Source organism: Grampus griseus, assembly GCF_964374135.1.
Source record: "Grampus griseus genome assembly, chromosome: 3".
In the NCBI taxonomy this organism is placed as follows: Eukaryota; Metazoa; Chordata; class Mammalia; order Artiodactyla; family Delphinidae; genus Grampus; species Grampus griseus.
Window position 1 is genome coordinate 155,223,365 of NC_139019.1, and position 26,117 is coordinate 155,249,481.

General features: G+C 41.1%; 1 protein-coding gene across 1 annotated transcript in view; it reads right to left on the reverse strand.

Moving 5' to 3' along the window:
* Nucleotides 1–25,697, reverse strand: part of RUFY1 (RUN and FYVE domain containing 1) — a gene marked incomplete at its 5' end in the record, with an annotated part of 56,324 nt that extends 30,627 nt beyond the window's left edge. The window contains 7 exons of the mRNA XM_082651523.1: nt 547–612; nt 3,676–3,737; nt 8,348–8,471; nt 9,869–9,970; nt 14,705–14,822; nt 16,171–16,344; nt 25,409–25,697. Of these exons, the coding sequence (XP_082507649.1) occupies nt 547–612; nt 3,676–3,737; nt 8,348–8,471; nt 9,869–9,970; nt 14,705–14,822; nt 16,171–16,344; nt 25,409–25,697 (935 nt within the window). The remainder of the gene's footprint in view (nt 1–546; nt 613–3,675; nt 3,738–8,347; nt 8,472–9,868; nt 9,971–14,704; nt 14,823–16,170; nt 16,345–25,408) is intronic.
* Nucleotides 25,698–26,117: the final 420 nt, after the last annotated feature.

Here is a 26,117-nt window from a genome sequence, read left to right on the forward strand (position 1 = left end):
AGGGTTCAGAGAGAGAATTATTTTTCCCAAACATGTTAGGCTGAGAATCTCCATCCATTCTCCATCAAAACCTGCAACAACTAGTGTTTCATGAAACACAGGAGTAGCTTTCCAATTAAAATGAAAATTCAAGATAAAGATACCTGCTATCACTATTGAATTGTTCTCAAAGGTCTAGCCCAGTGGTTTTCAACCCCTTTTTCCTGCCCAGAACGTTGGAGGGATGTGTGTTGATTCCCAGCAGCAATAATGCTTCCCATGCAGTAATTTCCAACTATGCTGCGGTGGGCTAAGGGGTGGAGAGGTTTAATTTATTACTCTCTAATTTGCATAACTAGACAGAACAAAAGATCGAAGGATTCCCCAAAGCTCTTTATCAAGAAATCATACTTCTACAGTCTGTACACATGAGCACTGAACGACAACCTTTTTTCTTGGTTTGGAAAAAAGTTAGTTATAAATATATGGCAACTCAAAAAGGTTCCATGAGGCAATTATCGGGCACTGAGAATGAATTGCAACACTGGAAAAAGGAGGGAGTCCTACCTTAAGTGCCGGTTAAGTTCTTCCACATAATTTTTTTGATCAAGGACATCAGTAATTCTTTCATGCCTTTTAAAAAGAACATAAAAAGAGAGAAATTCTTTTTACTCAGGGTTAATACTTTTAATTGTCCCCCAACCTTCCAGTCACCTTGTAGGAGTACCAATGTCATCAGGAAACCAAGAGATGGTCAGAGCTTAGTAATGTCTGCACGGTCCTAAGTGAACCAGCAAGGCGGGCTAGGAAGACATGGGACATACTGGAAACAGGCTGCCTGGAGAGGAGCCTCCCTGCAGACGCTCCTCCCATCTCTCCCCTAGCATTTGAGAAAGCCACTGGCAGGCAAGGGAGAAACACCAAAAGCCACATGTAAATGGCTCTCCAGTTAGGAGATGAAGCAGCCCTTGTTATACTGAAGGAAAAGAAGCTGCCTCAGAAAAGAAGACCACAAGACTCTTCAAAACACAAAGCTGATTAGTCTGGGTTAAAAAAAAAGACTCTGGGAACTCTTTAGCAGTCCAGTGGTTAGGACTCCACACTTTCACTGCCAAGGGGGTAGGTTCAATCCCTGGTCAGGGAACTAAGATCCTGCAAGCTGTGCAGCATGGCCAAAAAAAAAAAGCAAAAAGCAAAAACACAACACAACGAAACTTCATACATCTTTATAAAAAAAGCAAAAAAGACTTTATCATTTTAAAGTTAGGCTCCTCCCACCAATTTCTTTACATACATATGTACATAAATGGGATCATGTGACCCAGGTTCATGCCACAGGTGCTGGATTTGCTGGTCAGTGCAGTCATTTTTTTTTTTACCTTTCTGCCCTTTACATAGCTCTCCCAGGTAACACATACTGATAGCTTGTTGAGTATCCTATGTGTATATAATCATAATATCTATCTATATTTTTACATATAGTATATGCAATTAAAATATATATTAGAGAATTTGGGGGTTTTAAAAAAATGGGATATATATACTTCTCAGTATTATACTTTTCTCACTCAATAATACCTGTGGAAATCCCTCTAAATCTACTATACAGTAGGTCAAATTTGTTTTTCTTTCATGTCTGTATAATACATAGTGTGGAATACTTCAGATGTTCTACAATTCATTCAATTGCAGATGTCCCTAGGTATCCACGGGGGACTAGTTCCAGAACCTCTGTGGATACCCAAATCTGCAGATGCTCAAGTCCCTTATACAAATGGCATAGCACAGCTGACCCTCTATATCTGTGGGTTCCACATCTGCAGGTTGAAAGGCTGACTGTATTCCCTTAATAGTGGATAATCAGTTTATTTCCAGTTCTTTTTGACATTAAGAATGTATTTTAAATTTCAAGTGAGTGAATCCTTGTACTGTGGGTGCATGAAGCATTAATGGGATTCCCGCTGGTCCCTTCCTTGGTAAGGTGCACTGCCAAGGCACTGAGAAGGAAGAGTTCTCATTACAAAGACATGTGAAAGACAGGTAACAGATGTACGTGGTAAAATATTCAAACACAGCGCAAGGGTTTACAGTGAAACTCCCTCCCATGCCTGTCTCCTGACCTCTTCCCCACAGGTGGCCTTGTTTTCAGGTCAATGTGCCTCTCTAGAAATGATCCATGTATATGGAAGTACAACATATAAATATGGATGTATGTCTTTTTTGTTATAACATAAATGGTAGCATGTTATATACATTGTTTGCTCTTTTTTCTTTTCTTTTTTTTTTTTTTTCCAGGATAACTTCTTTTAATGCTCTTGTTAACAAGGATGAGGTAGAGCTACAATGTGGCATGAAAAGACACCCAAGACACAGTAGGATCAAAGAATAAGTCTAGTGGCAACTTAAATATATAATAGTACCTTTCCATTTACATCCAAACCATAAAGCAAATTACACTACCAAAAAATATATACCTGCAAGGCAGTAAAGAAAGGCTTGGAAGGAGTCATGCATGAGTAGCTTCCTCTGAAGAAGCAGGGGGAGTGGGACTGAGATGGAGACGAGAGGATGGTGTTAATGGGGAAATTTGCCTTGTACTCTCTATTCTTCCACAGAGCCTAATTCCTTAAACAATGGGAATAGGAATGTATTACCACTGTAATTAAAAATAGCTAAATAAAAAATAAAAAATCAAACAACACAAAAACAAAAGTAGCATTCTTTGCCAACAGTTACATGAAAAGATGCAGCATCACTAATCATCAGGGGAATGCAAATCAAAAACCACAGTATGCTATCACGCCATACCCGTTAGAATGGCTATCACCGAAAAGACAAGAAGTAATAAGTGTAGGCCAGGATGCAGAGAAAAGGGAACACTTGTGCACTGTTGGTGGGAATGTAAACTGGTGCAGCCACTATGGAAAACAGTATGGCAATTCTTCAAAAAACTAAAAAATAGAATTACTAAATGACCCAGCAATTCCACTTCTGGGTATTTATCCAAAGAAAATGAAAACTAACTTGAAAATGTATATGCACCCCCATGGTCACTGCAGCATTATTTATAACAGCCGAGATATGGAAACAACCTAACTGTCCATCAATGGATGTGGTATATTCATATAATAAAATACTATTCATCCATTAAAAAAAAGGAAATCCTACCATTTCTGACAACATGAGTGGACTTTGAGGGCATTATGCTAAGCGAAGTAAGTAAAACAGTGAAAGACAAATACCTTATGATCTTACTTATATGTGGAATCTAAAATAAACACAAAACCAAACTCACAGATACAGGGACTGGTGGTTGCCAGAGGTGCGGGGGGTGGGGGAGTGGGTGAATGGGGCCATAAGGCACAAACTTCCAGTAAGTAAGTCCTGGGGATGTAATGTACAGCATGGTGACTGTAGTTAATAATACTGTATTGCATATTTGAAAGTTGCTAAGAGAGTGGATCCTAAAAATGCTTATCACAAGAAAAATTTTTTGTAACTACGTATGGTGATGGATGTTAACTAGACTTATTGTGGTGATCATTTTGCAATATATACAAATATCAGATCATTATGTTGTACACTTGAAACTAATAATGATGTTATATGTCAATTATACCTCAATTTTAAAAAAGGAGCATTCTTTGCCAGAATTTCATTAAAAACGTGAAGAACAGCATACAATACAGAACTTACTCTTTGCCACCATCAAGATCCTGCACATCCTTAATGTAGAGAGAAAAATCGATCACTCCAACCTGATTGAAATAAAATGTACCAGTTTAAGTGAAAAATAACTTTTCGCACTTTCCACAAACCTTACAGTCTTTAAAATTCAGGGTATTTACCTTCCTATCTCAGGATAAAACAATAGGATTGTTAGGATAACCTGACAATCAGTAGGTTAACCAGCTTAAAGCAGCAATCAATCAAACAAACAAACCGAAAGAAAAATAACCCCATCACCTTCTAAACTTACTAAAAATCAGAATTTAAGGGAATATTCTGAAGTTTTATTTATTTATTTATTTATTCAACAATCAAATTGTTGACAAAGATCAACAAAGTTCTTTGGGTACAAAGTAATAAAAAAAAAAAGAGACCTGTATCTCTAAAGTGGTGACCTTAACTGATAACTCTGACTCCTTCTTCCCCCAAACTGAGGTGAAAAGGTCCAGTATTTCAGGGAAAATTCTCTGCTGCTGTGGGGAACTAGGGGCTCCAAGACCCCTCAAAATCTCAAAGTCAGGGGCTTTGTCCAGAAATAAAGCACTTCAGAGAGAGTGAATGAGAGCCCTAGTCTGCCACCATCCACTCTAGTGTAAGTGCAGCCATTCCTTCGAAATACAGGAAAATTGGGTCCATCAATAGAGAAATATTTAAATCAGTCATGTTATAGCCATATTGCAGAACCCTATGCAACCATAACAAAGAATGCAGAGAATGAATATGTAATGAAATGAAGAAAGCTCCAGGATAAAATTTTAACTCAAAGAATACTATGTACAGCATTAACTCCTTATAGTAACCTCCCTTATGTTAAAACCAAAGCTATACATGATGTTTTCTGCAACTCCTCTGTTGCGCCTCCCACCAATCTATATTCCTGACCCTTGAACCTGGGTGGCCAGTAAGGCCTGTCTTTATGAGCAGAAAGCAGCAGAAAGGATGCTGTGACTTCTGCAGCTAGGTTAACAAAGGCAGTACAAGCTTCCTCCTGGCTCTTTCCCTTGGGCATATACCTTTGAAGTTCTGAGCTTCCATGGGAAAAGTCTGGCTAACCTTGAGGCACCACACTGGAGATCAAGTGGAGAGACCATGTGTAGACAGAGATGCCCAAGAAGCCCCTGCTGCTCCAGCCTCAGCTCCCTGAGCCTTCTCAGCCCAGAGGACAGAGAGTGAGAGTGCATATGCCTTCAGCCACTCCAGCCCCAGCCACCAACTGCCTGTGATCACAGGCATGCTTAAGAGTCACTGTGCTGAGCTCAGCCATCCCTCAAATATGAGGGACTGTAATCATTTAGGTGACTGTTAATTTGTTACACTGCAACAGAAAACCAGAAAAGATTTAATTAAAAACAAAACCTATGTATACATAAATGCATAGGAAAAGTAGAAACAGTCCCTCAAATTTTTACCATTATCTGTGGGGACAAGACTGGGACTGAAGGGGGAGAGGAGAAGGGGAGCTTGAATTTCACTTTTCACTTTACATTCTTCTGTAATTGCTTAACTTCTTTTCAACAAGCACGCATTTCTTTTGTAATACAAAAATAATTTAAAAAGAAATATATATTTGACTGGAAAAAAAGCAACAATAGAAGGAATGAGAAAGCATACCCAAAGTAGAAATTAATGGACTAGGAAACAAAGCTCTCCTCTCAAAGCAGAAGTTATGTGTAAAAGCAAGACCTGGTTCTTCGAGCTCAACACAGTAGACAAATCTCTACCAAGTATTACAATTTAGAAAAGTGAGATTTTAAAAAGCTGTAAGAAAATACTCTCATGCAACTAATAGATCTGAATGAAACAAATGATTTCTGGAAAAATATAAATGACTAAAACTTTTTCTAAGACTTAGGAAACCAATAAATTGACCAAAGCTATGCAAAAAATTAAAGTGGTCAAAGCATGAGGACCATAAAGCTTTTGCATAAAGCTGAAACTGTCATACTAGCCAGTTTTAACAAACCTTTAAAGAAAAATATTTCCTGCTCTAATAAACTGTTGTAGAAAGCAAGAAAGAAAAGAATATCATCCAGTTTATTTTATGAGGTTATACAATCCTGACACTGAAAAGTGACAAAGACAGTATAGAAAAGGAAAATTCAGACCAGTGTCACCTTTAAGGAGAAATACAAAATTTCCAAATAAACCACAGACATATTAAATCTAGGAGTATACTAAAAGAATAACGCACGATGACCAAGTAAGGTTTATTTTATGATATCACAATAGGAAACCTAAGAATTAATTCAATTATTATTATGGGTTAAAAAATGGATATGACATCTCAATAGATGCCAAAAAAGTTATTTGATAGCATTCAATGTTCATTTTTAAATAAAAATATAAAGTAAGCTAGAATAGAACAGTACTTTCTAAACATGAGAAAGAGGATCCCTCAGGGTGCAATAGCAAATACTCATACTTTATGGTGACATACAAGAGGTATTAAAGATAAGAATAGGCCAGGGGGCTCAATCACATCTATTACTTAATAAAAATCCCAATTAAATTTTTATTTTGGAATCTGACAAAATGTGTTCAAGGTCATCTGGGAGAATGGACAGCCTCAACTATATCTGAAAAAGAAGTACAACAAAGTAGGCAGGAGGTGAACTGCCAGAGCTTTGGTAATTAAAAGACTACGTTACTGGCATAGAAATAAAAAGATCCAGAGACTAAACAGAGAGTCCAGAAATAAGCCTCAGAGCATAATGGATATTTCAACACATGATAAAGGTGGAATTTCAAATTAGTAAGGAAATAATATTTGATACATGATATTGAGAAAACTTTACTACTACTGTAGTAATAGTTTACTACTGTACTTATATAAGAAATCTAGACTTCTACTTCACACTATGTCAAAACGAATAACAGGCAGATCATTTAAATGTAAAAAATATACATGTGATTTAAAAAATTAGGTTAATTTTTAGACATGAAAGGACCTTCTAAGCACAATACCTTAGAAGGTATAAAGGAAAAGTCCATTAAATATGACCGCCAAAAAAAAAAAAAAAGTCTACAGGGAAAACAAGCCCCAAGACAGCAGAAAAAAAAAATTTATAACAAATATTCTGACAATAATAAAGGAGTGGAAAAAGGTGGAAAACTCAAAAAAATGGGCAAAGGATATGAACAGGTGAACCACCAATGGCAAATAAAACATGAAAAAAATAGTTTATCTTCCTAGTTCTCAAAAATATAAATTTGAGATGAAGAGTTGTTTTTCTTTCAGATTAAAAAAGACCAAGAATGCTCACATGTAATCACATGTAATCACAACACTCATGCAGAATGTGTACACTCTGACACAGCAATCTCAAAACTTAACCTAAGAAAATAAACAGACAAGAGTAAAAAGAAGTATGAGGATGTTTATAACATTATTGTTGTAACATGGAAACAACTTACATTAATAAGTATTGGTTAAATAAATTATGGTACATTCATAAAATGGATTACTATCAGTTGTTTAAAATGGTTTATATCTCTTGACATCAAGAGCTATGTGGAACATATTATTAAATAAAAAAATTGCAAAATGGTGTGCTTGGAATAATCATATTTTGGTTTAATGAAAAAAGAGAACTCCAAACATCTGTCTCTGAAATATAAATACACACATACACCTTTCTTCATGTGCTTCAAGGATGTATCCTGAAATGTAACACTGAATTAGCTCTTTCTGTGCAATGGGATTATATGTGATATTTTGTTTCTTTTCAAAAAAACTTCTTTGTATTTTTTGAAAAATATTTAACAGGCAAAAACAAGAAAACTACTAGGAAAAAAAAAAAAAAGAGAGGAAAGGTTACAATAAAAAAAGCTGACCTGGTCACGGAGGGATTGGGGAAGCTTTAGATTCATGTCCAAACATGTAGTGGGAAGAAGCCTGGGCCACTGCCCAGTTACAGATGCCCTGAAGAGGTGGAGATGAGGGTGGGGCAGGGTGTCCTGACTTACTGCCCCTGCCACCACAGGTTTAGGCCTCAGCCCTGGTCAAGAGGGCTGTCCCACCCCATGGGGCACTCTGCATCTTACTGCCTACTTTCATTTGTGCTCCATTTTACCATCTGACTTCCCAAATCTCTCCCGAGTCTATTTTCCCATTCCTCATGCAACCTGGGGCTTCCAGACTTGTCTGCTCAATGTTTTTGCTTTCCCTATTCTTGGCTGCTTCTAACTCATGAACTGGATGGTTGCTAGCTTGATCTTTCTCAATCCCAGGCCTGATCATTTCAGTGTACTGCTTAAATACCTCCAAAGGTTTTTAAGTTCCAAAGTTCCAGGGACAAAAACTAAAGCCTCTAACATGGCACTGATGGCCTAACAACTGGGCCAGCCTCCACCTTCACTTCACTCATCGAGCATCCTGTGTTCTAGCCATGGAGAACTGTTTCCCGTTCCCAAACACGCCATGCTCGCTGTGTGTGCCTCTGTGCCTTTGCCCAAGCTATTTTTCACCCTTCCCCAAGACCTTTGCCAGCTGCTCCCCACTCTGGTCCAGCACAGCACCTTGCACAGCCCTGTGCCAGATGCCCCCTGCCATCTGCCCCTTCCTTAGGTTCAGCAGATCCTATGTAAAATCCCTGGCCCAGACAAGGCATTCGATCTGGAGTCAAAATTCCCATTTTACCTGAGAATCCAAGTCTTCTCCTTTTAAACAGAGGTTGGCATCAAGCACATTGAGTCCCACCAGCAGACCAACAATCACCATCCCTTCTTCCTCCATCATTAATGCCTCAGGCTCATAGAACTCACTGAAAGAGATTGATACAACAAGAACACCTTCACCACCCTTCTCTTGGACCTACTCTGCCTTTTCACCTCTTAGCTCATGGCCTGGGTGCCAACTTCATCAGGAGCCAGAGGCTCCCTTGTGTGAATTCCCTTCTTCCTTCTATTTCCTCTCCCACTTTAAGTGCTGCTATCTCTTCTCTGGCCTCTCCTCTCTTCCTGTGGCTTAAAATGGACTCCTCCTACCTCTGGTCTAGGATTAACTCCTCTGTTTGGACCCTGGAGCCCAGTCCTCCTCATCCCTTGGCTCCTGTGTTCCTGAACATCACTCTGCCCCTCCTGTCCACTCTGGCTCCTTCTTTTGTGTTGCTATGAACTACTTCTACACTTACATTCATGTCAACATAAAGTGGGATCCCACAGCCTCCCCCACCACCCATCCAAGGATAAAACTCTTCCCTCTTCCCTGTGTCCCATGGAACAACACTGGCTGCTTTTACTTCCTTACCTCCAAGTCACCTCAGCCATTACAGTGAGGCTCCATCCATTACTGCTCTGGTCACCAGCTATTAGCTAATTTACCATTGTGTGTATGAGTACATGAGAACTTATTATCCTAAGAATTAATTGTTTAGAACAAAATCTGTACCTCAGAGTTACTCAGTATAACAGTACTCAAAGAAGAGTACAAAGTACATGAACTATTTGAAACCAGTATTTATCATGAAAAGATATGTTCAATAATAAGCCATGACTTGAAAACAATGGAAAATTTTGGGTGACTGTAAAAGACATTTTCATTTCAGTTAGATAAGAGAATTATCTCTGGAGAGATTTGTTCCTTGTAAATGATCATATCCTGGAGAAAATTCCTCTTATAATGGTTACTTTTGTTTATAGAGTTATAAATATAAAAAATGAACCCAGTCATAAATTTCAGAGATAGACAGTTCGTCTTTACTGATGCCAAGAGATATAAAAGTTTACAAACTGAATGTGGAATCCTAAAACAGGTAATCTAGATATGTTCCCTTACAAAAAGCAGGGTTTTATACTTTAAAATTGCCCACTGAATCTAGTTCAAGTCATTTTTCCCCTATTATCATCCAATCAAATACCATTTTGTTGAAACTTAATGGAGTACGCTGTCAGGGTGCCTAATCTTAGGTATTTTTGAAGAACTATCTTCAAAATGACTTTTCAAAATGAAAATATACATCTTCATTCATAAAGACTTTCAGACATCAGTGTTCAAAAAATAAAATACTGCTATTTTAAAACTAAGCCACAGAATAGTTACATTTAATAATAATTTGAATAAAAACTGTACAATATACATTCTTGTTTTAATTCCGAATGATATACAGAACTGTGTTCTAATTACGAAGCAAAAGCTAAGCAAAGATAGGTGATGAAATACCTTAAGAGATGTTTATTGTCTATAAGCACTTTCAGATAATCTGCCAGTTTCTTCTGCATGAGTGCAAGATAAAGCCAAGCTCTGCCCCTTCCCACAGCTGTCCTGGAATTCAAACAGAGAATCAAACTATTATGACATAACAATAATAACAACAAAAAACAAAGGGAAAAAAACCAACTTAGCCAAGGAAAAACACATGTTCACGCATACATATGCTGGTGAATGCAGAGAATGCTGTAATAGAGCTGCCCTGGGGGCTGGAGGAGCGCACTGTCTGGGAAGGCTAAGGAAATGGCTCACTGCATTCTTTTGGGTACTGTTTGAAGTCTGTATCATGGGCATGTATTCTGCACCACCCCCCCCAAAAAAAATAGGAAAAAAAATTTAAGCCACAAACATCTGATTTCTGGAACAATTAGATAAAACTTTGCATGTATTCATAAAATTTCACAGGGAGTCAGGAAATACCAGGTTAGATTGTATAATGGATAAATTTTCTTTCAAAAGACGAATATAGAACGTAGTTGTTAAAGGGTTGAAGTCTCACAAGATTTCTAGGGCATTAGCTCAAAGGTACAATTTTATTTCTGATGTGGTAAAATACACATAACATAAAGTTTACCACCTTACCCATTTTTAACTGTACTGTTCAGTACTGTTAGGTACATTCATGTTGTGCAACCAATCTCAAAGGTGTGATTTTGAAAAGATCTGTTTTAAACATTAAAAGAAAAGAAAAGGCCTCCCAATTGTAGACCTAACACTATTTGAGGAAAAAAAGATCCTGTTCTAAGCAGAGTAACTGCATTTGTAACACCCAAGAGAGTATTGGAGGTACTGCTGTAATCAATATCAGCCTCAAAGGGTCAGAGGGCACCCAACTTAATCAATACAAAAGACTGTATTCCCCCCTTCTCCCTTCAATAAATGATGTAGAGCCAGAGTAAAAAAGAAAGGAAATAAAGTAGGGAAAAAAAAAGACATCTGATGTTGGCATGATAGGAAAAATGGACACTGACATGTGCTGCTTGGTGGGAGTGCAAACTGGTACAATTCTTCTAGCAGGCAATTTAATGACAGTAGGTTATCAAAATTCTACATCTAGTAATATAAGGAAATAATTTAGGAGGTACACAAAGACGTATGTTTGGGGGTGGTCACCACTGCACTGTTTGGATAATGAGAATTTGAAGACAACCACAAAGAGCAAAGTGGGAGGAGCTATACAAAAATGATGTGGATGACTATTATGGCAAAAGGTTTAAAATCTAATATTAAATGGGAAAAGAAGCCACAAAACAGTACGTACAGTTTAATACTTGTTTTTTTTTCCCAGTTCCCCACCTCTGTACAATATACTGCTCTTAGTTTAGGTTCACTTCCAAAACATTTTTATGCATATGAAAATAAATATAAATTCTATTTTTCTCTCCTGTTTACAAAAAAATTAGTATGCTATATATGCCGTTCTGCAACTTGCTTATTTCACTGAATATCTGTCATTTTGAAAGTCTTTTCAGACACAGGGAATTTTTCGTTCATTTTTTCATAGCTTTAGAGTGTTTCAGTATTGGACTACCCTATAATTTATTTAGCTGGTTTTCATCTAGGCTGTTTCTAATCTTCCGCTGTTACAAATAATGCTGCAACAGGTATTTCTGTACATGTGTCATTTTCATGTGTTAGATTTACGAGATAAAACTCCTAGAAGTGGAATTGCTGGGTCAAAGGGTAGATGTATTGGTGGTTTTTGTGGATAGTGCCAAACTGTCTTCCATGAGAAGCAGTGCAATAATGAAGCCACTGGGTGAGGTGGAGGGGAATAAAAATAGACTCTTATTTATTTGTCTGTCCGACTATGCACTGAAAGGATCTAAAAGGATACTGACCACGATATTAATTGTAGTTTTTTTTCTGAGTAGTAAGCTAACAGAAGCGCCTTTTTTGTTCCTTAATTAAAAGTTATGTAGGGCTTCCCTGGTGGCGCAGTGGTTGAGAGTCCACCTGCCGATGCAGGGGACGCGGGTTCGTGCCCCGGTCCGGGAGGATCCTGCATGCCGCGGAGTGGCTAGGTCCGTGGGCCATGGCCGCTGAGCCTGCGCGTCCGGAGCCTGTGCTCCGCAACGGGAGAGGCCACAGCAGTGAGAGGCCCGCGTACGGCAAAAAAAAAAAAAAAAAAAAAAGTTATGTAATAAGAAAAAAGGTTGATTTTTGGGTTATTTTATTTTTTTTAGAATTTATTTATTTTTGGCTGTGTTGGGTCCTTGTTGCTGCGCGCGGGCTTTCTCGAGTTGTGGTGAAGGGAGGTTACTCTTCGTTGCGGTGCGCGTGCTTCTCATTGCGGTGGCTTCTCTTGTTGCAGAGCCTGGGCTCTAGGCGTGTGCGCTTCAGTAGTTGTGGCGCATGGGCTCTAGAGCACAGGCTCAGTAGTTGTGGCACACAGGCTTCGTTGCTCTGCGGCATGTGGGATCTTCCCAGACCAGGGATCGAACCCATGTTTCCTGCATTGGCAGGCGGAGTCTTAACCACTGTGCCACCAGGGAAGTCCCAAAAAAGGTTGTTTTTAATTTTCAAAAAAGAGAGAGACAAGCTTTGTCTGTTATCTGGGTTTAAGTGCCAATCTTAAGTGTAACTCATTCATTGTGTAACAGTTTGTTTAATAATAAACCATGACATGAAAACAATGAAATATTTTGGGTGATAGGCCATACTGTAAAAGATATTTTTATCTCAATTAGACAAGGACATTAAACTCTAGAGAGATGTCTCTCAGGATGCAAAGTTCGTCACGCAAGTTTCAAACCACCTTAGAGCAAATAGTCTCTACCCTCATAAAAAATTCTGGTCATAACTTCCAAAATACTGCAGAAATTTTAGAACTTTTGTTACTATTTAATGAAATAGTAAAAACACTGCAGCTCTTTATAGAGCAAAGCAGTAGCCTTTTCTCACATGGCTCCCAACAAGGCTACTCCTCCAGAGGCGTCAAGAGGAGGGAGCTACTATGTATTTCCTTTTTGGCAGACAGAGGGAGGATTTTGGTACTTAAGCTAGTTACCTGTTTAGCATCCACAGGGAACAGAAGCAGTGAGTTTAGCTGACAATAAGCTCTTTGTTAGCACAACAAGACTTCAAAAATGCCTCCTGTGCCTAAGTGGAAATAGCCTGAGTGCAGGAGGAGGGAGACCCCTGCTCCATCCAACCAGACCACCCAGAGACACAGTCTAGTGCTGTACTCTTGAGGGAGTGAGCTTGCTGGAAGGGAATGGACAATAGGACCACATAAAGAACAAGCGAAGGGACTTCCCTGGTGGCGCAGTGGTTAAGAATGCAGGGGACATGGGTTCGATCCCTCGTCCGGGAAGATCCCACATGCCAGGGAGCAACGAAGCCTGTGTGCCACAACTGCTCAGCCTGCGCTCTAGAACCCGCGAGCCACAATTACTGAAGCCTGCGTGCCTAGAGCCTGTGCTCTGCAACGAGAAGCCACTGCAGTGAGAAGCCCGCACACTGCAATGAAGACCCAATACCACCAAAAAAAAAACCTGAAGAAACAAGGCAGAAGACGTAGGAGGCTCATGAGGGGGTCACCAAATAAATATATGAAAGGTTGTCGCCTGCTAAAGGTTTTCACCTTAGGTGGTATAGGCCCAGAGGGATGAACCAGGGACAGAGACAGAAGGCTTAAGTCCTATGAATGCACAGGGCTCAGCAAAGATGGAGTTTAGTGGGATTTAGAGGGCTTAGTGGGATTTAGAGGGCTTCAGAGACCAGCAGACCTGTGTTTTCTTCCTGGTTCCACCTCTCCCTTGCCGAGGGACCTTGAGCAAGTTACTTAACTACTCTGAGTCTCAGTTTCTGCACTTGTAGATGGGGACACCAACAGCTTAGTTCCTAGTGATTTGTGGAGGATAAAACGAGATAATGAAATGTCCTTAGCACAATGCCTGGCACATGGCAGGCTCTTAGTTAATTGTGGTGGCTATTATTATTATCTAAAAATGGGATAAGCTGGCTCTGCAGGAGAAGGTCAAACAGAGGCTGGACAGTTGAGTCCCCTGTGAAAGACTCTGCCGGGAGAACTTTTGCATTGGCCTAAGGATCTCCAGGGCCCCTTCTCAATGCAGATTCCACGATACACCTTTTCGTGTTCCATTCAGTTTTTTATTTTGAGCCTATACATAGGGATCCCAAGGGCAAACCGAGATAAGGCAAAAGGCAAAATTCATTAGTGCCAGCCTTTCCACAAATGTTTCTTATCCTGGAATCTAAAATCTGTTCCAAACTGTATTATTCAGAAAACTGCCCAGGTGCATCTGTCTTTTTTTTTTTTTTAAACATCTTTATTGGAGTATAATTGCTTTTTAATGGTGTGTTAGTTTCTGCTTTATAACAAAGTGAATCAGCTATACATATACATATATCCCCATATCTCCTCCCTCTTGCGTCTCCCTCCCACCCTCCCTATCCCACCCCTCTAGGTGGTCACAAAGCACCCAGGTGCATCTGAAGCAGCAATTCCAGGAGTGTAACAACTCTTTTTCCTCCTGTAACTGCTCTTTGGGTGACAACACCTTTTCACTATTTGACCTTGTACGACACGCAATCACTGTCCCCATTTTAAAGAAAAGGAAACTGTGGCTCAAGAAGGGCAAATTTTCTCAAGCTTATGTGGAGAATGAGCAGCAGAGCTGGGACTAAAGTCTAAGTAGAGTGTAGCTTTTGCTACAATTTGTTCTAAATTAGAAAACGCTTTATCAGCAAGGAATAGAGAAATTGATAAATACAAGGAAGTTTTCTTAAAACATCAAATTGATGTAACTACTTCTCACTCACTTTAATTCTGGCAGATTTCTGACACTAGTGGCTATATCTGATGCTTCTGGACAAAGTTTCTCCACCAGCTCCAAAGGACCAAAGAAAGATTTATTTTGGCCAATAAAACTCTTCTTAACTAAAAGGGAAAACAGAAGTGTTATTCATAAGAACAGGTTGCAAAATGTCTTCAGGGTCCCACAGTCTCTCTCCCAAAAGCCAAATGAATGCTGTGGAGCTGCACTGCTTACTCCTTCTGATTCAGTCTTGGGGACTGGGAAAGGCCAGGTACCAAATGAGCTCTCCCTTCCTCTAATGAAAGGGTTTCTCTGATATACCCACTAGGCTCTTTCTTTCAAGTATTTATTGACCATGAAATAAAACAAGTGGTCAAATGATCACCTGTGAAATCCTTGCCCTTTCTCCCTCCTATGCCAAAGTCAATTCTTGATTTCAAATCATCACCACCATCCCTCATCTGAACTGCTGCAATAATCTCCTAATGGGTTTCCCTGCTCCTAATACCGTCACCTCCCCACCTTTCTAATCTGTCCTCCACATAGCTGGAAGTTCTTTTACAAATGTAAGTTAGATATTGTTTTTCCCTTGCTGAAAATCCTCTAAATACTCTTAGAATAAAATCCAGCTCCTCACCTGACCTATAAAGGCCTACCGTGATCCAGCCCATCCCAACTGCCCTGACCTCACCTACTCCTTCTCAGCATGCCTCAGTTACCTGGTGTCTTCCTGAAACCAAGGTTGGTCCCCCTCAGGACTTCGCTCCTGTTTTGTTCTGTCTTTCAAGGAAGGCTCTTGCCCCAAACATTTGCAAGGTTGACTCCTTCTCTTTTAGGTCTCAGCTCACATTTTACCTCCCCAGAAAGACCTTCGCCTCTCACCCTAGTTGAAAGGTTTTTCCCTTTATTCTCTATCATTTAACCTATTTTGCGTCCCTGAATTTGTAGCATTTTGTAATTATGTTTGCTTCTGAGTTTGTTGTCTGTCTCCTCTTCTAGAACTGTGCTGTCCAAGGTAGTCACTAGCCACAAGTGCTACTGAAATGTAGCCAGTGCAACTGAGATGTGCTGTAAGTATAAAACACACGGTGGATCTTTAAGCCTCAGTGTAGAAAAGAATGCAAAATATCTCATTAGTAAGGTTTATACTGATTATATGTGTCAAAATGATAATATTTTGGCTATATTGGGATAAATTACTAAAAGTAATTTCATCTGTTTCTTCTCCGTTTTTTTAAACGTGTCTACTAGAACATTAGAAATTACACATGTGGCTTGCATGGCATTTCTATTGGACAGCGCTGCTCTAGAATGTCGCGTCTTGTGGGCAGGGACCTTGTTTGTCTTGTGCACTGTTTGTCTTGTGTGCACAAGAACAACACCAGCACCCAGAACAACGTTTGGCACTGATGATGCTGGGAAGCAGCTAGCCCGAATTTTTCAAGCCCCCGACCCCGCCCTCAGGCTCACCTTTCAGCCCATGTTTGAGGCAGTGCTCCATCACTACAAAGAACTGCTGCAAGGGGGCATGGTCTGCATCCAGGCTGCGGCCCAGGCTCAGGGCGGACTGGAGCAAGACCTTGATGCTGAGTTTCATCATGTGCATCAGGTTGACACGCTCCTCCATCATCTGGCACTTGGAAGCTGGAGGACAGAAGCGGGGACAGCTTCGTTAGTGGACTGAGTGTAGCCCGGGGTGAGGAGGCTGGACGCGGAACAATGGAGGCGGTCTGCTCGGAGCGCGGACGTGCGGGTAAACTGGAGATCGCAGCCAGCCGAGCCCTGACCCCGGGAGGTCACAGCCGCATGTGGGCGGCGGGGGCCTTGGGTCAGACTCTAGAGGCCTCTCCCAGGTAGCTCAGCGCGTTGCTACGGCGACGACCCTACCAAGAGTCTCCGCTAATGGTTCCTCCCACGCCCCCATTCCATTTTTGACTAATGGAAGGGCGCAAACTCCAGGAAGCCCTGCCCCAAGCTAGAAGGCTTGCTGGGAAAGTGCTCCACCCCCTCTCGTTCCTATTGGAGGAGTCCAGCTCGAGGCCACGCCCATGGAGCTAACGGGCGCCATTTTGACTTTTCAGCCAGGACGGAGGTAGCGGCTTCCCGGATTGGTTGGGTTGGTCCGCACACCGGCCACAGGGCTGTCTGAGCTGGTTGTTTTGCCTGATAGTGCCAGCCGGAGCCTTCGGGGAAGCATCAGTTCCTCAGTAATGGACTCAAATTTTCGTTGTTACCCATCTTTCGTCCACAATTAGTGGACAATTACGAGTTTTACACTTCTTTTGTAAATAAAACCGTTAGAATAAAATGAACTCAGCTGCTTTTCAACTCCATTAACCTTGTCACTTTGAGAGTAAAAGTTTGTAGTCAATATCAGATATCCATGACAAATTCTTACCAAGTGTCATCTCAAGCCCAGGAAACTGTCATTCGAGAAATTAATAATATAGACCCCAAACTATAACCTACTCCCGGCAGGAAAAATATCCCGGGCCAGCGCGCCCCTCTCTCCGCACCTGCGCCATCGTTCGGTCATTTAAATGGGTGGGGTGGGGTGGGGATCTTATTGTTTTAGTTTGCAGTTGTTCATTACAGATGTTAAGCAGCTTTTCATGTTTGTCTCCTAGTATTCCTTCTATGAATTGTCTGTTAAATCTTTTAACTTTCTTTGTTTGCCTTTGTTTTATTGGTCCGTATATTCTGGATATTAATCCTTTGTCTACCTGCTTTATTTCATGGGCAGTAAATAATATGGACATATAAATAGTTAAAAGAGCATATATATGTGTAGCTAAACCGAAAAGAATGATACTATGACTGTGAATTTATAATACAGGTATTAAGACTAGAGACAGCCTGGGACTGAAAATTCTAAATTCTCATCAAAACCCAAGAGGACAGCTGCTGGGAAAGAAAAATCGGCCTAAACCTTTCATCATGGTGTGGAAAAAGAAAAGTGGACTTTAAGTAAAGCATTTGGGTGGGAGTGGTATAATTATTTTTAAATTTTGAGAGAATCCTATGTATTACATTTATAAATTTGAAAAGTTTAATGAAATGGATGATAGGCAAAGGGAATAGAAACTGTAAAACCCCAACAAGAAGAGGGAGAAATCCTGAATAGACCAATAACCACAGAAGCAATTTGTAAAGATTTATTCAAAGAAGATACCAATCCCCGGTCTAAAACGAAGTCTAGTGTTGTTCGAATGGGAATACGTATGCAGGAAGTCCTGTGGAGGGCTAGGCAGGCCCAGATATTTTAAGGAAGTCGATTTCTAGATCCTCAAGTTTCACAGGCACTCTTTCTTCTTCCACTCTACAGAAGAACCACAATTCATTCCTTGTCCAATATCTTGTCCTCTTTTTTAAAAAAATAAACTTATTTATTCATTTATTTAATTTTTGGCTGCATTGGGTCTTCACTGCTGCAGGCGGGTTTTCTCTAGTTGCTGAGAGTGGGGGCTACTCTGTTGCGGTGCGCAGGCTTCTCATTGCAGTGGCTTCTCTTGTTGCGGAGCATGGGCTCTAGGCACGCGGGCTTCAGTAGTTGTGGCACACGGGCTTCAGTAGTTGTGGCTCATGGGCTCTAGAGCGCAGGCTCAGTAGTTGTGGCGCGTGGGCTTAGTTGCTCCACGGCATGTGGGATCTTCCCAGACCAGGGCGCAAACCCGTGTCCCCTGCATTGGCAGGCAGATTCTTAACCACTGCGCCACCAGGGGAGCCCCCATATCTTCCTCTTGATGCACTGACCTGGGGTGCAGAAAGTCTCACACACCAAATGGAGGTGAAACCTCCTTTGATGATTAATCAAGTCACCCAAAACATGAAGAGCCTCCAGTCTCTCATTGCTTTGTTGAACTTAGTTAAACTCGGTCTTGGGAGAGAGGGTTGGTCTCCAGCCCTCTGCTGGGTATCCTGAATTTGGAGAGTTAAAAAAAAATTTCCCCCACAAATATGAATATATATAATTGTTTTCAGTCAGTCTCAACACTCATCCCTTGGATATGCCATTAACTTGATGGACACGTTCAATAAATTAAATGAGCCAAACTGAAGCTCCAAGTTTTTGATGAAAATGGATTTCAAGTACATGTAAACTAACTTTTAAATAATTAAGTAATTAATTAATTTTGGCCATATGGGACTTAGTTCCCTGACTAGGGATCAAACCCGTGTCCCCTGCAGTGGAAGTGTGCAGTCCCAACCACTGGACAACCAGGGAATTCCCTAAACACTTTTTGTCAAAAAATATTGTATTGGCAAGGTGTAATGAAATAAGCAATGTTTAGATATCCCCAACCATTTTGAGTGTTCTGAGTTAAACAGAATGAAAGAATTATAAGGCATAATTATCATCTGATAAGTTTTGATAAAGCCTTTTTTTGGGAACTTCCCAGAGGTAGAGAAATTTCTTTAATGTGACTAGGTTGTATCCTTTTGCAAGTAAGGTGATTTTCATTTGAACAAAATGAATATTTGAACAAAAATGAACAAAATTTTGACATTAGATCAATGTGATTTGGGGCATATAACTTAGAAGGAGTTCAAAAATTGAACAACATTACTATAACAAAACTGTCCATTTCATACCTGAGTCACTTTGCTGTACAGCAGAAATTAACATGACATTGTAAATCAACTATACTTCAATAAAACTTAAAAAAAAATTTGGTAGAATTTACCAATGGGGAAAAAAAACCTGTCCATTTCTATTTCTTATTTATATGAGCCAGATTTCTCAAGGATCACATCTATAAAAAATCAAAAAATAGGAATAAAATTGATTCTGAGTCCTATCACATTTTATCAGTAAATATATATATTCATCTACAAGTACATGCTAATGTAAAAACCAACACCAGCTCATGAAGAGAAGTAATTCCAAGAAAAATTTATGCATAATTACTTATAAAATTATATTTATATTCCTTTAATTAACTTAGCATTACTAATAATTCTAATGGTAATTTGTTCCAGAAGAAAAAAATTTTTTTTTAATTTATTTATTTTATTTATTTAGTTTTGGCTGCATTGGGTCTTTGTTACTGAGCACAGGCTTTCTCTAGTTGTGGCGAGAGGGGGCTACTCTTCGTTGCGGTGTGTGAGCTTCTCATTGTGGTGGCTTCTCTTGTTGCAGAGCATGGGGTCTAGGCCCGCGGGCTTCAGTAGTTGTGGCTCGCGGGCTCTAGAGTGCAGGCTCAGTAGTTGTGGTACATGGGCTTAGTTGCTCGTGGCACGTGGGATCTTCCCGGACCAGGGCTTGAGCCCATGTCCCCTGCATTGGCAGGCAGAGTCTTAACCACTGCACCACTAGGGAAGCCCAAGAAAAAATATTTTATATACTCAGCTTTAGTCACAAGAAAAGTTTATTACATTTTAATTAATTTACATATTTTTTTCTGAGATGTATGATAGGATGACCAATAAAAAAATTTAAAACATACGTAAGTGGATTGGAAATTCAAGTCCAAGGAATAAAAGGGAAAAATGTAAAAATTTCAAATATTAATTAACTTGTTATTTATTTTTAAGATGGATGGTAGTGTTATCAAATCATTAAGGTATTTATATACCACTTGATACACTTAAAAGAATGATATCATGGTTTTATTTTAAAAAGTCAATTTTACAATAAACCAGAAAATGTATTCTAAACTTTAAAATTATGATGAAGAATTTTATGTATCAACTTTAAAAGCTGAAGATTTTTTGGCGGGGGGTCATGTGCACAAAAAATGTGAAGACTAGTGCTTAAGGCAGTGGCTTCTACCATCGTTCCTGGGAACACAACAGTGTTCTGCAGCCATCTCATCCATCCCCTGGTTGGGTTAGTCACCTATTCCCATTTGAGCTCAATTTAGGGTCATGGAAAATTGGAGCTGGAAGGATCTTTAAGCTGTTTCATCTCTCAGTTTTATTAGCTTTGTGACCTTGGCTAAGCTGTTCACATCTCTAAGCTTTGTTAATAATAGTTCAACACAACACACAGAATGTCACAAAATTCCACACTTATTGAATTGCCAAGTAAATGGTCTGATCAGGGATCTCAACCTTGACTGTTGTAGAGGGGCTGGGCCTGTAACATAAAAGAGTGACCCAGTGAGGGGACAAGCTGGAGAGAACGTGCAGCCACCCTCTTGCTGGAGGAATGCTGATTGATCATATGTGCCAGATGGGAGTTTTCAGGAGAAGCTGGTGATCTGGATTTTTATGGAAAACCTGGTAATTGGCTAAAAAAATTTTAAATGCTTATAAAAGCATTTAAGTATAAACTATGCAGGAGAGAAAAAAATGCAACTACCAGCCACAAACATCTCAAAGGGCTGCTCTATACCTTTGGTGTAGAGAATAAGTATTCACTTCAGGGAGTGGATTCTACAGATGTTTTTTTGTTTTTTGATCGGGTTCTGAATTATAGAGAATTAACTAGATTCTTTATAAATTTGAGTTTTAGTTTTGATTAGCCCTTTGGTATCTTGAAAGATCTTATAATACAGTATGGTGCTACCCTGTACTGACAAAACCATTTTACACTTTCCTAATTTTCCGGAATTTTCACTTATCTCAATGGCTAACTTAAGGAGTTCAGCAATGTGAAATGAAAAAGTCATTGTACTTTATTTTGGAAGGAGCAATATCACTTGTGAAGAAGTGCTCTGACACATGGAAAAAAAATTTGCCACGGAAGACAACAGAGAAAGGCATAATACATATCACCTACCTAATGCCAAATATATATCTAAATACTTTAAAAATTAAAGAATGACTTCTTCAGTGAGTTTTGTTATTCATCCTTTAGGACAGGGGTCCCTATCCACCGGGCCACGGACCAGTACTGGTCTGTGGCCTGTCAGGAAGTGGGCCACACAGCAGGAGGTGAGTGGCGGGTGAGCGAGCGAAGTTTCACCTGTATTTACAGCTGCTCCCCATCACTTGCATTACCACCTGAGTCCTGCCTTCTGTCAGATCAGCGGCGGCACTGGATTGTCATAGGAGCACAAGCCCTACTGTGAACTGTGTATGCGAGGGATTTAGGTTGCATGCTCCTTATGAGAATCTAATGCCTGATGATCTGAGGCAGTGATGCTAGCGCTGGGGAGTGGCTGCAAATACAGATTATCATTAGCAGAGAGGTTTGACTGCACAGAGAACATAAACAATTGCTTGCAGACTCATATCAAAACCCTATCAGTGACTGGCAAGTAAAGACAAGCTCAGGGCTCCCACTGATTCTGCATTATCGTGAGTTGTATAATTATTTCATTGTATATTACAATGTAATAATAATAGAAATAAAGTGCCCAATAAATGTAACATGCTTGAATCATCTCGAAACCATTCCCCCCACCAAGTCTGTGGAAAAATTGTCTTCCATGAAACTGGTCCCTGGTGCCAAAAAGCTTGGGGACCACTGCTTTAGGAGGAGGCATTACTTTAAAAAGCACGATGTAGAACCCTGTGAGTGTATACTGTGGTTTGTGTGAAAACTGTGTGTATAGAGATGAAAGCACATGTTACATGCACAGACACTCTGAAACACAGTAGGATTGGGGACAGTTTCTGGGAAGGAGGACTTATTCTACACTGAGTGTCCTTTAGTACAGTTTGATTTTTGTTTTTGTTTTACCATGTGTATTACCTTTAGAAAAAATACCAAAAAACCAAACAAGATAACTACAGAGAATGCAATCATTGTGGCAAGTTGTGCTACCAGACCCCACGTGGGATAACATTTTAAAACAAGTATTCAAAGCGTTCCACATTCCATGACATTCCACAGCTTTTTCCTTAAACCTGTATCACCAAAAAAATTTTATCTGGCAAGAGTGCTGCTAACATTCAGTCTCCGCTCCTTCACCACTCCCTCTGAATAATCTCTGTTCTCACTGCTTTTGTAAGCAGATAAGCAGATCAATGGAAAAGAGATGAAATGAGCCAGCCCTGACTGGAGCGGTGGCCGCCATCTTCTCCTGACCTGCTTTTCTGAGGCCTCTGCAGAGCATGCTACCCAGGGTTCAGTTCCTTTCCCCCATCCCCACTCCTGTCCTACCTGATGGCTTCAAATCTGGGTTACTCTCGGAGTAACAGCTCATCCCAGCTATTCCCCACACTTCTGCCCTCAGTAAGCCATGTTCACAATTTTCACCAGATTTGAGTGGCAGTTATTTACTTAATATTTTCTTTAAATTGACTAATTAAAAATCCATATGTATATATTACAGCATTTTACTTATAAAATTATTTAAAGGCATCAAGGCATTGAGGTGATGTGACTAAGAGCACAGGCTTGAGAGGCAGCCTGGCTTGGTTCAAGTCCTGGCTCTGCCATTTCTAAGTAAACTTTGTCAAATTACTTCTCTTTAATGCAGTTTCCCTCTTTATAAATAGGGGATAACAACGGTACCTACCACGTGGGGCAGGCTATGTGGGCGGAGGCATGAAGTCAACCTCTCCCTCCCATGGCCCTAAGTGACAGCAATTTCCTGCAGGGATGCAGTCCCTATCTGGTTGGGTGGGTGAGAGGCTGCTGCCCAGTGCCTGCCTAACGTGCTGTGGCGCTGCCAGCCCGGGGCAGGCCAGTGCATACCTGCCCCTGCCCTGAGAGTCAGACAGCATAACCCCAACCCTCCCTGCGGCAGCACTGGTCATGCAGCGTGGTCAGGGAGGGGTGGGGAGAAGCCCTAGGGCAGTTCAAGTGGAACAGAGCGGCCAAGAACCTGTCCCAGGAAGACAGTGGAAGATGGGACCACACAAAAGCCGGCTCCAAGGCCCCCACACATGCTCCTTTGTCCCATCAGACTTCACTTAATACAAATTCAAAGATAAAATTAGTAAGAATTTCTATCATGGGGCACTTCTGAGTACCTGGCCGTGCACAATCACACTGATTAAAGCCTGCATTGATTGCATATCATGAAGCCAGTTCAGCAATCACCTAGGATTATTGTGAAGATTAAATGAACTAATGTATGTACAGACCTAAGACTAATATCTGGCACCTAGGAAGCACAATATAAATGCTGGGTATTATTTATAGCATTACCATAAATAGAAAACAAGTATTTTTCAAATATGCATTTGTTCAACAAATATTTATTATTCTGTGCTAGGCACAGTTCTAGGCACTGGCACATTTTATTTATCACCGAACAGCTAACATGTATTATTTGCTTACTAAGAAGGCTCCAGAAGACCCCATGCCTTGACTCTCAGGACTGACCACCAATGGTGGGCATACAGTCAAACACCCATTGATGCGTGTAAAGGTAGCGAGCTAGTGGCAACTAGATTCCTGAGTTAAACAGGCTCCTTCGTTACCTTCTAGTCTACTTTCTATCGCCAAAGAAATATTGTTTTCTATCTCGTCAGATTTTAAACTTTCCTCAGTAATCTTCCTTAACCAATGAAACTGTCACAATCCACTATCCTTGTGCCAGTGCTGACTTCTACATCAAATATACATTGGACAGGATGGAATCAAGAAACCTCAAAGGCAGGGACTTCCCTGGTGGTCCAGTGGTAAAGAATCTGCCTTCCAATGCAGGGGACGCTGGTTGGATCCCTGGCTGGGGAACTAAGATCCCACGTGCTACGGGGCAACTAAGCCCGCACGCCTCAATGAGAGAGCCCCCATGCTGCAAACCACAAAGCCCTGGCACCCTGGAGCCTGCACGCCACAACTAGAGAGAATCATGTGCGCCTCAGTGAAGATCTCAAGTGCTGCAACTAAGACCTGACGCAGCCAAAAAAATAAAGTAAAATAAATATTAAAAAAAAAAGGAACCTCAAAGGCACACTATAATATAATGCTTCTTAGAGAGCACTCCACAGTCTTTAGTGAACTCTGCCCCACAGCACTTTGTGTGATGAAAATGTTCTCACTGCACAATCCAATACAGTAGCCACTAGCCACGTGTAGACCTACTGAGCACTTCAAATGTGGCTGTTGTGACTGAGGAACTGAATTTTTAACATTTAAACATCACATGTGGGTAGTGGCTACTGTATTGGTTGGCACAGCTCTAAATATCTGGCTTTACAGGGCTAAGTCACACTCTAAATATCATAATCATTTAATGTTTCCGTTCTCACTCATTTGCTAAAACTCTGTTATAGATGACAAAGGCTTAAAAGGACTATAAGAGATCATTGGGTGAACCACAAAATTCCTATTTAACAGGCTGGGAAATGTGATGACTTTTCTGCATGACACAGCTAGTTGGTTGTAGAGCTCACCTGGAACCCTCGCCCCCTTAATACCGCCTTGGTGCTTTGACTCCCCGGTGAGTCGGGATGCGCCGTCAACAACTGGAGGTGTGAGCCAGGATGGCATTTTGAGATTTAAAGCAGAGAACAGTACGGTTTCATTTCTTAAGTAAGTCCTTTAAAAATTAATAAGGACTACCTAAGCTTAAACTCGTACATTTTAAAGTATAAAGTTCACCAGTGAGAATAAGAATGCTGCCTGGGGAACGCAACTAGAAGTGAAGTCGCCCCGATCTCAGTCCACCCACGTCCACGTATTTATCTCGGCATGGATACACGGTATAAAGAAAACAGACGAGTAGTTAGGCGAGTTAACAGGATGTTTTTTTAACAACCTAACAGGCTGAGTCTGTTAAGCGCCCTTGCCAGCCTGGCTCCCACAGTAAAACGACCACCCATCCCACAGAAAGCTCGTTGGTCGCGCCCAGCCGAAGCCTACCTGCGCGCACCGCGCCGTCCGCGCCGCCCGCGCCGCCGTCCGCGCCGCCCAGCCCAGCGGCCGCGCGCAGCGCGCTGCCGCAGCTCGCCGACAGGTTGCCAGTGGCCCTCCGGGCCAGGGTCAGGATGGGCGCCGACCAGCCTTCCGCCGCCGCACGCGGCTTCGCCACCCTCCGCAGTTCGCCTGGGCCCGGCAGCTGGCTCCGGTCCACGATCTCAAACTCTTCTCCCGGCTCCGGCTCCGGCTCCGGCTCCTGCCCCGCCCGGGACCGGTCTTCCCCGTCGGCCATCTTGGTCTTGTCACGTGGCCCCGGCAGGCAGCGGACTCGGCGCGGGCGGGCGCTTTGCCCTTGCTGCTAGTTTTTCGTGTTCGCGACGGGCTTTCCTCTTTATCGCCCTCCTTTCTTTTCTGTCATTTTAAAAAAGCTCGGGAAAGTGCAAATCATAAGGAGCACCTACGTTCTCATCACTTGGGAGGACTTGTTTTCGTGGAAGTTATTCTTGGGCTTTCTCCTTTTGTTGTGGTGCATCCAGCCTGGCTTGGGCACAGCCCACGTGGCCGTAGTTTTTTTTGTGTGACACTATTTCCTCTTTTTCATTTTCATTTCATACTTTACTTCTCCTTAGTGATTTTTCTGCAGCAGTTTTCAGAACAAGCCCTAAAAGAGCGGGTAACGAAGCTGTGGGACAGGTGAGGCAGGAAAGAAGGA